This window comes from Nansenia antarctica (genome assembly GCF_963989245.1).
Source record: "Nansenia antarctica genome assembly, chromosome: 7".
Lineage (NCBI taxonomy): Eukaryota > Metazoa > Chordata > Actinopteri > Argentiniformes > Microstomatidae > Nansenia > Nansenia antarctica.
This window is the reverse complement of record NC_137677.1, coordinates 15,101,647-15,112,543: the sequence shown is the minus strand read 5'-3', so window position 1 is coordinate 15,112,543 and position 10,897 is coordinate 15,101,647. Positions and strand designations below refer to the sequence as shown.

The 10,897-nt window shown below is 43.4% G+C and overlaps 1 protein-coding gene and 1 long non-coding RNA gene across 2 annotated transcripts; one reads left to right on the top strand and one right to left on the bottom strand.

Annotated features, from left to right (window-relative positions):
- Nucleotides 1-1,151: 1,151 nt before the first annotated feature.
- LOC308161500 lies at nucleotides 1,152-3,578 on the top strand. The gene is made up of 2 exons (XR_013937535.1): nucleotides 1,152-1,357; nucleotides 1,508-3,578. It is a non-coding gene; the product is annotated as an uncharacterized lncRNA (long non-coding RNA).
- A 185-nt stretch (nucleotides 3,579-3,763) lies between these two features.
- On the bottom strand, nucleotides 3,764-5,808 carry ttr (transthyretin (prealbumin, amyloidosis type I)). The gene is made up of 4 exons (XM_080535888.1): nucleotides 5,649-5,808; nucleotides 4,417-4,556; nucleotides 4,144-4,279; nucleotides 3,764-3,917 (listed from the first exon to the last, which is right to left on the bottom strand). Exons 1-4 carry the CDS (start codon nucleotides 5,712-5,714, stop codon nucleotides 3,801-3,803), a joined length of 459 nt encoding a protein of 152 aa, XP_080392014.1. The 5' UTR covers nucleotides 5,715-5,808; the 3' UTR covers nucleotides 3,764-3,800.
- Between the last annotated feature and the right edge of the window lie 5,089 nt (nucleotides 5,809-10,897).

Genomic DNA, 10,897 nt, shown 5'->3' with positions numbered 1-10,897 from the left:
TTAGCTAATAAAATTCACATCACACTTCATATTTGGAGGGAGGGGCAGGATTTCAGATCTGATGTTTACTGCAAAGCCTTAAAGTCCCAGGTTCAGAACCCCACGGCTCCCTCAGCTCCGCAGCGCTTTCTCACTATCACCTTAGAAGCCAACAGACATTTTTTTGTCTCACTTAATATTAATTTTTACAACATATCATTATTTTTAAAAGCTGAATAATATTCCTTAAGAGGAGCAAAAGAAAATGAAGGTGTCTTATTTGTCTGTGATGTAAATGTTTCATATGTTCCATTTCTTTGTGTTTAGTTTCATTTTTTTTTTTTTTTTTTTTTTTTTTTTTTACATACATTTTAAAGCACTCCTGTCTGTGTCACATGACGAGCGTTTGCCGTTCCTTTGCTGCACTGCTGAGACTGCATGCACAGAACACATGTAAATACTGGCTTCTTAAAGCTCGAGCACAGAACACGGATGTAAATATTGGCCTTTTAACGCTCGAGCATTATTACAGTTATATTCCAGTGGATTTGAATTTTGTTTTGGCAGCTATCTTCTTTCGGAGGATTTAACAGTGAGTGGTTCTTCCAAACGGGAAGATGTTCTAACATAGGAGGACGTTTTGGCTTAAAAAGAAAAAAAAGAAATCAGTCATCTCTCGGTTGACATTATCTTTTGCATGCCTTAATTTATTTTGTTACCAGATGTTTTTTTTGGGTTTATTTTTTTGTTAATTTATTTTTTATCATTTCAAGATGTGTATATTTTAAATGTTTGCCTTTGTTGTGTAGTTTTTTTTTGTTAGTTTAGTTTTTCTCTTGAGGAGGTGCACTGTGTGAAAAACACTCAACTGACAATAGTGCTCCTCAGCAGGAGCAGACAGGACAGTAGCTGCTAAACGCTGAGACGTTCCTGACCGTCACTCTTCTTTAAGTGTGTGTGGATCCTGCCATTACGGCAGGAGTGTGTGCTGCAGACCAGTGCATCTGGTGCAGCATTGTTTGTGTGTGTTTGTGTGTGTGTGTGTGTGTGTGTGTGTGTGTGTGTGTGTGTGTGTGTGTGTGGTACTTGACCATGCGTTTGAGCGTATGTTTGGCATTATGGGCTGTACCATACGGTAGTGCGCGTGGACTTTGCAGTTTGGACTGGTTGGTGTTTTACTGTGGATGTGTGTCTGAACTGTGGTGTGTTCCTAATAAGCTTTGTGAGGCAGTGAGAGGGGCCAGAATGAGAGAACAGTTAGCTGATCCTATGGCGAAAGCTATTGCTGTTCTTGAATGGCACAGACAGAAACTTGGGCCATGAAGACTTTAAAATTGTTTAAAGTTTTGAGCACTACAAAGATAGCTGGAAAAATTAAGTAAGCAGTCGATTTTTTTGTACCTGTTGAAAGCCGTTTTTCTCCTCTTGTACATAGTTTATATTTTTACCCATACATTTCATATTTAAGATGTTGATTTGCTTGTGATGTTGAGTTGATTTTTTCTAATGTGTGTCTCTATGAAAACAGCCAGGGGCCCTCCTCCACAGCGCTGTGAGACTGCTGGCTAATGAGTGGGATGTGACCAGGACGCTCCGGTCCGTCCGACCTCTCTCTCCCAGCGCTCCCACAATGCTAAGGAGCCTTCCTGTAGGCGTTTACAGAGTAACTTCTGCTTAAGCTAAGTGGCTGAAGCAACAGGCTAAAGTCTGTGTTTGATTTGGCCCTGTAGCTACAACGGTTGCATTAACCTCAGTGTGTGTGTGTGTGTGTGTGTGTGTGTGTGACCAATCAAGTGAGGTGAGGAGGAGAAATTGAGTCGTGAATAAGACATTCTATCGGAGGTGAACTGTGCCAAAGTTCTACTTCTGCCACCCATCATTCTTCTGCCTCATGCTTCTTCTTCTACTCCTATTTCCTTTTTCTTCTTTTGCCTCCTCTTTCATTCTGCTCCCCGCTCCTCTGCACCTCTTCTCTTCAGTGTTGAGACCAATCAGATAATGTTACGGAAGGTGTTCCGGGGTGTTCCGGGGCTGTTGGTCAGTGTTCAGGAACAGGGGCTTCTCTTGTGCTATGCCTTTTGCTCAGTAACAGATTTTGCATAAGAGGATACGAAATACCCTTGTTTTGTTTCCTTATAAACATGACAAGATCTCGACAGCCTCGCTGTCCCCCTCCTGAGTACACTATAAGCTGAGTTGCTGTAGCAGGGACTGTGAGCGTTCTGTCTGGATCCCCCTGATTTCCTTTGCTGGAAGGGATCCATTTTTTTCTGTGAAGTGTCAGACTATATGTGCTCCGTTCAGGGAGCAGTGTGAAGAGTATTAAGATATGAGTTAGAGAAAGCACCCGTCACTAGATCTGATCTAGGATCAGTATTATGAGTTACTGTTCTCACCTCTGAGGGGAGCTCGAGGTGGGATTGGGGGCAGGTGGGGGGTTGCCGGGCAGTGTGCTGGCTGCATCCGGTCATTGGGAGGTTTACACCCAGCCTACCTGGGGGAGCAAAAAACCCTGACCCCCCCCCCCCCCACACACACACACACACACACACACACACCTACACACACCTTTTGGCCTGTATTGGTTGTTTGAATATCCAAAAAGTAGATAGAACATTTCAAATGATATTCACCATTACACAATTGTAATGTAGAGTATAACATTTTTGCAGTATTCATATCTGTGCCTTGAGTTTATTCTTTTTTTAATTCTCATTTAGTTTTTTTTCTTTTAATTTCAGACTGTTTTTCGCTTTTCTGCATTCTTGATTGAAGGGTAAATATTTGGATTGTTTTAAACTGAAGTTAGAGTGCAAATGTTTTTTTCTTTTTTTTTCTTAAAATGTTCCATTCTCAGTCAGGAGCTCTGGTTGAGAGGCATGAGACATTCCCATGACAACGGGCTGAATAGAATTCCAAAAGGAGCCCAAAAGTGCTCCTATCCTGTCTGTGTTGGTGTATATCACTGATTGGCTGTATCCAGTGTTTCTGCTGTCCAATCAGAGTTCTGTACTCTGTCTGCTTTGACCATGACATGTACAATCTTTGGACTCAGTTGTCTGGTCTCTTCGCTATGCTCTGCTCTGTCTCAGCAGAGACAAATAGGCGGAGTGAGAGGGTAGACTCTTGTGTTACTACCGTCCGCAAGCAAGTGCAGGAATACTTAGACCAAGTTATGACTTTTTCAAATGGACGTCAATGGAAGTGTCAAAATGGTCTACAAATCATCTATTTGCTCATTAAGTATGTAAGGCATATGCATTTCACTTATGGGGTTTGTAATTCTAAGATTGTGTGGAAATATGAACTGGAGAACTTGTCAATAGGAGGGGAAAGGACCTTAATTCAATGTAGCGCCCACATGCCAGTTTCGCAGCTTCATCTTGTTCTGCAATTCATTGGCTATACGCATGTGCTAGAGTTCTGCCCCACTCAGACAATGTGGACAACTCTACATAATGAACTTAGCTATCTTGTCAATCTTCCACAATTCTTTGGTAACAGCCAGTAAAATAGTCTAGAGTTGAACTGTTGGACTTTGTAATTTTTTTTTTTTTTTTTGTCAACAGAAGATGAATAAACACCTTCATTGCCATGTTCTGAGAAACACTCCTGAAGTATCTGACTTTTCCTTGTTTGTCTCCATCTACCATCATTACTTCCATGGTAACACTAGGCACTAGTGTGTAAGCACCCAGAAACGACACTTGTCAACTTTATTTGCTCACTTAAGTACCCTGGTACACAGTGCTGAAATTAAACAAGAATAACCAGTTAGACAACGTCAGTTGTTGACCTGTTCTTTATTTGGGTAAGCATAGTTAGGGATGTAAGTCGGATGGGTTCATCACGACTGCTGTTGTAGTGTAAGAGAAGGGACTAAGCAGCAGGGCCAAGGTGTAGTGGCGATGACCATCTGCATGAGCCTCGAAAACAACCTGTACACACACACACACATACACACATGTTTACTGCTCCACCCCACCACAGACAGAAAAATAACTTGTAGACAATTTGTTCTGCAAACTGTTTCCAGACACTGGACAAAATAGCATTGTGGAGTAGTACACAATGAGCTACTAGTAGTACACGACTTAGCGCTGATGCTTGTGTGAATTTCTCTCATGAACTTCTACTAGAGGATAAAGAGCGGGTTATACTCACGTCAGCCACCTCGTGGAACGGCGTGCGGTTCTCTGCCTTCCAGTAAGCCTTAGTATCAAACTCGACACGGTACACCCCTGACTGGAAGTCCTTCTCTGATATTAGGTTATGTACCTCACCTGTTAAATCTGTCACACTGAAATGGAGAAGAGAAAGAGGGAGAGTGGATACATACAATGTGCTAGTTTAGCAAAAAGAATTAGATAACGTCAGTGCCCATGAACCTGTCATTGATTCGAATGAACACATACACACAATGGATTCTACTCATACCCGTTAGCGACCTGCGTCCACGCTCCATCAGCTCCCTGTCGGGACACCTTCAGTGCCACTGAGCCGGCTGGCACACCCTTCACAGCATCCAGGATCTTCACCATCAGAGGGCACTTTGCGTCTGACTCGCCGTGCCTGTCCTGGGTCGCCAACACAACCAGCACAGTCACCGACACAACCATACACGGTCACACAATTTCACACACACACCGCTAAACCTGTATGGGAGATACTGACCACAATGTAACCATGAAGTCACATGTAAGTCTGAGCCTTGACTGTCATACCTTTGCCAGTAACACAGCATGTACGGTCATACGACGCACTGAATGGTGGTCAGAGACACGGTACACATAGACAATGCAGCTGTTACTGTAGTAGCACAAGAAGGTCAAAGTGCAGATCTTTGAACAGAGTGGTCAGGTGGTTATGAAGAGGAGTTGTGAGGTCATTGACCTTGATGGCATTCCATCCCCCACAAGAACGGAAGGTTCACAGCACTACCCACCCCAACCTTTTGTTTCTCATTCTCTCTTTCAGTCTTGCACTCTCTCTTACATACACACACACACATACACACACATTCATGCTGTTACTGATAGCATCTCAATTTCAAACACAAGTTCCACTGTTTCAAACAAAAGCAAATAGTCAGGGCTTTGTTATGTTATCCTTATCTCAGGCAATTTACACAGCTAACAGTTCTAATCTGTTATATTTATATAGCTTGCTGTTGTCCTCTGGCATGATTTACATTGCATAGCTGATCAGAGTAAATGCAGAACATTTACATTAACCACCTCACTCAAGGCCACTGTTCCAGGGTTCTGACCTAAACCTTCTAACTGAATAAATGGGCTGTGTGCTATTCGTCCATCTCGGAAATTGCATTCAATATTACTGTATCAGGTCCAGTCATTGAGGATCAAAGAGCAGATAAAGGTGTGGAACTGTGTTCATTTCAGTATGTCACTAAAATCATATGCTCTTGATTCATATAAATCCCCTTACTGCTCCATACCAATTTCCAGCATTTTTGTGTGATAAATTTAATTGAATGTATACATAAACACAAACAATACCAATCTCTAACATGCCTTCTCGTCTTGCAACCAGACATGGGCCGGCATGTGCTGATGAAGCAACCCCATGCACCTGTTCAACTCATGCCATAACAAGCTTACATTTAGGAACATCTTCATCACCAGACAGACGCACGCTCACACACTCACCACTGGGGCAGCGCTGCAGAGCAGGACAGCAGAAGCCAGAAGCACACAGAGCAGTGATCTGACCATCCTGGGGCGAGATGATTAGGCAGGCTAATGCAGACAGACGTACAGACAGACTGGCATAGACAAAGTACCACTCTCAGAGGGCTTTATACCCAGTCCCCTCACCACCCTGGACTTCCATTCTGCTGCCAGGTCAGCTGACCAGAGAAGCCCGTGCCTGAGTATGTTGACTGAGTCAATAACGAGAGAATGAGTAACTCACACAAAACATGCTTTGTAACAATCTTATTAAAAAAGAGGATTAGGATGGTGGTGGGCACTAAGAGGATAATCTGCCAGTCTTCTCATATTACGTGTCTAATCTCGAAAAAAAATCGAAAAAAACAATGGATTGGTCAAATTCAACGGGGGATATAATTGCAGCATCTAACAACTAAATAACACTGTCTATGCCCAGACATGCCTGTCATTAGATGAAAAAATCATGCACATTTTGTATGACTAATTCCAAAATATAATTGACATTTTGACTCATACACAAACAAAACCAAAATCCAGAGAGGCCCTGGGGTAACTACATTACGATCTGGGAAACTGTTTTCTTATATATATTATATAATTATGTGTTATATATGGCTTTTATGTCATGGTCCAGACTTGCCTAATGCCATGCTGTTCCCTTTTGGCTTGTGATGAAGAGGATTAACTCAAATAAACCATAAATGTGTCAAATGTGAGGCATGGAGCAGTAGACTCATAGAGTAATCTTCTCATGTTGCCTGCAGGTGGAGCCAGAGCATGTGAAGCTGATGGTTAAGCTTGTTAGTGATAAACCTGCGCTCATAGAGATCAAACAACCACAACTAAATAATTGGAAATAACTGAGGAATCAGATGATGGTGTACTGAAGGAAAAAAAAGCCACTATGATTCCTGTGTCCTGTATACAATTGCTGCCACTTCAGAGGGAGAGAGAGAGAGAGAGACTCATATTTTTCAGTAAAGGACTCCAATGTTGTAATTCAATAGGGACTCTATGTAACTTCATACGGCATCTGTAATCTGTATTGTGTAATGTGTATAGAGTTCAGAATTCAATTAATCACACAAGAAATGCTAGTATGCTTCCATTCATGCCCTGAATTGAACTGAATTGTCAGTTCTATCAGTTTTGTGTGTGAGTTACTCATTCTCTCGTTATTGACTCAGTCAACATACTCAGGCACGGGCCTCTCTGGTCAGCTGACCTGGCAGCAGAATGGAAGTCCAGGGTGGTGAGGGGACTGGGTATAAAGCCCTCTGAGAGTGGTACTTTGTCTATGCCAGTCTGTCTGTACGTCTGTCTGCATTAGCCTGCCTAATCATCTCGCCCCAGGATGGTCAGATCACTGCTCTGTGTGCTTCTGGCTTCTGCTGTCCTGCTCTGCAGCGCGGCCCCAGTGGTGAGTGTGTGAGCGTGCGTCTGTCTGGCGATGAAGGTGTTCCTAAATGTAAGCTTGTTATGGCATGAGTTGAACAGGTGCATGGGGTTGCTTCATCAGAAAGCATTATCATCCTTATAATACATGAAATACCAGTAGAACCTTGATACCAGTGTTATAGTAGTGTGTACTGTATACCACATGCCGGCCCATGTCTGGTTGCAAGACGAGAAGGCATGTTAGAGATTGGTATTGTTTGTGTTTATGTATCAATTCAATTCAATTCAATTAATCACACAAAAAAATACTAGTATGCTTCCATTCATGCCCTTGAGGATTGTCAGTTCTATCAGAGTTTTCCAATTACTAAAGGAAATGGTGAAATTGACACTTCTCAAACCTGGACCACATCAAACTATACAGCATCCTCTATTCTAAAAAGTCAACGAGACACATATTCACTGTGGAATTTCAAAAATATGAATCAGGAGACCAGAGGTTTGTTCCTCTTCCATTCAAAGTCAGTGGGAGGAAAAGGAGAAGGAGTGGGTGTGTCTATCAAGAAGAGAATAAGCATCAACCACACTTTTACCCTCAAACTGTCTTCTCATAAGGCTAGCCCACAACAAGCCGTTAACGTTTAGCAGCCAGGTTTAAATGAATGTTTTTCATCTCCCATAGAGAGATCATGCATAATAGCTGGATGGCTGGACTGAGAGTTTGGATACAGCTAGATGTTGTTTAAAAAAAAAATATATATATATCAAAGATACAGCTAAGATGAAAACTCTAAGAACTAGGCCTGTAGTATTTAGGGTTGAGAATTTACAGGCAGGTCTAGTCTAAAAGAACAACAGATTTTTAGAAGAGAATAATCTGATACCTAAAATGTGAGTGGATTCCGCTTTAAAAACGTAAAAACATGACACAAGACAAACACTTCTCTGTAACTTCATATCAATGTAATGCTAGTGCTAACAACTATGACTTTGAGAACAAAGCCAAGAAAAAGAGAGAGAGAGAGAGAGAGTTTAGTCACATTCACTCGTTCAGTTACACCCCTCTCACATACCAGTATAGTGACTACGTGAGAGAGAGTGTGTGAGACGTGTGTATCTGTCATATGGTTTGGACTAAATTATTTTGCACCTGAATACCATGTGTTACAAAGCAGATGTAGAGAAGGGAGGTGACTGATATACATGTCGTGAGTTTAGAATTCTAAGGTTCTATCTCCGTTTAGGGCAGTTCAGAGATATTGAGCGTCAAAGTTTTTACATTCCATGATGTTTTATAATTTTAATTAATAATTTTGCCATTTAGCAGACGCTTTTAATCCAAAGCGACTTACAATTAAGAATTACAGGGACATTCCCCCTGGAGTAACTGAGGGCTAAGTACCTTACTCAAGGGCACACTAGTAGTGGTGTGGTTTCAGGCGGGATTTGAACTCACAACCTTCCGATCACAAGTCACTATCCGCTAGACCACCACTACCCCAATACCCTGTTTTATGAGATGGAACCTTTGTATTTTATTAATTACTAACTCAAAAATTTCAACATTTTAAAAATAACACCACACAGGCATTAATAAACACATAATGGATAGATTATGTAAAAAACTCAATTTTGACAAAAATGGAGATAGAACCTTATAATTCTAACGTCACGATGTGTTTAACAACTTGTTTTTGTGTGATGCCAAGCAGTGCAGTATGACTATTTCTTGGTAGCAAGTGTGTGTTTTTGTTATCTGTGTTTCTTTTGGCCCATGTAGGAGAGTTATGTGTAGTGTGATGTTGTTCTGCAGGTATCTGCCTGTTGCTGAGAATCAGGAATCTCATCTCCTAACCCTGAGGGTGAAACCGACAGGATCCTCTGTGACACCTGTGGGAAAAGCAGAAGCTCAGCAAAATGATCGCAGTCAAATTAGTCAATAAATATTACCAGCAATGAGTCAACAAGATGAAGTAACTTTCAAACATATTATTCGTGTTTATTAGGTTGGTAAAAAGGCAAATGAAAAGTGCAACAAGAGTCTTAAACATCAAAACCCATATACTGTATCATTGTCTACCGCCTCAAGTGATTTACATGTAATTAACTGAAACACAGTAATTCAGATAACCAACATGTCATTTTTTTTTACATTAAGTTTCCGCTGAACAAGTACAGTCAGGTATTTAGGCACACTAATGCCTTATTAATTACCGAGGAGAAGTTAAGGTACTATTACACCTGTGAAAATGAAAATACATTTCAAAATGGGACTCAATCTTCTTTCAAATGTAGCCCTAATAACACATTAACATGGGAAAATAAGAAAATTGAAAGACCAAACATACTATTTCACATCAAAATGTCCATAGCTGAGAACACAGACTATACACGCACTCTCTTCATCCATGCTGGGACTGAGCTCTCATTGTTGTTTACACTTTGCTGAGGGACTCTTGGGGCTCTTAGTGGAGCCCTTTTTGCTCTTCCTGAGTTTATTCTGGGTCATTTGAACCATGGGTGCTTGGCCTTGTTCTAACCCACCAGAGGCCTCACCCACTGCTCCCCCAGAGACCTCATCCACCACTCCCCCAGAGACCTCATCCACCACTCCACCAGTGACCTCATCCACCACTCCCCCAGAGACCTCATCCACCACTCCACCAGAGACCTCATCCACCACTCCACCAGAGGCCTCATCCACCACTCCACCAGAGGCCTCATCCACCACTCCACCAGAGGCCTCATCCACCACTCCCCCTGAGACCTCATCCACCACTCCACCAGAGACCTCATCCACCACTCCACCAGAGACCTCAACCACCACTCCACCAGAGACCTCATCCACCACTCCCTCAGAGACCTCATCCACCACTCCCCCAGAGACCTCACCCACCACTCCACCAGAGGCCTCATCCACCACTCCACCAGAGGCCTCATCCACCACTCCCCCAGAGACCTCATCCACCACTCCACCAGAGACCTCATCCATCGCTACATCAGAGACCTCATCCTTCACTCCCCCTGAGACCTCATCCACCACTCCACCAGAGACCTCATCCACCACTCCCCCAGACACCTCATCCACTGGTACAACAGAGACCTCATCCACTGGTACATCAGAGACCTCATCCACTGGTACAACAGAGGCCTCATCCACTGGTACATCAGAGACCTCATCCATCGCTCCCCCAGAGACCTCATCCACCACTCCACCAGAGACCTCATCCACCACTCCCCCAGACACCTCATCCACTGGTACAACAGAGACCTCATCCACTGGTACATCAGAGACCTCATCCACTGGTACAACAGAGGCCTCATCCACTGGTACATCAGAGACCTCATCCATCGCTCCCCCAGAGACCTCATCCGCTGCTCCACCAGAGGCCTCATCCACCACTCCCCCAGAGACCTCATCCACTGGTACAACAGAGGCCTCATCCACTGGTACATCAGAGGCCTCATCCACTGGTACATCAGAGGCCTCATCCACTGGTACATCAGAGGCCTCATCCACTGGTACAACAGAAGCCTCATCCACTGGTACATCAGAGGCCTCATCCACTGGGACATCAGAGGCCTCATCCACTGGTACAACAGAAGCCTCATCCGTCACTCCCCCAGAGACCTCACCCACCACTCCACCAGAGGCCTCATCCATCTCTACACCAGAGGCCTCATCCACCACTCCACCAGAGGCCTCATCCATCTCTACACCAGAGGCCTCATCCACTGCTCCACCAGAGACCTCATCCACCACCACCCCTACAGCCTCTAGTTCACCTTGGGACTGACTACTAACAGCCTCCACCACTACCTGCATG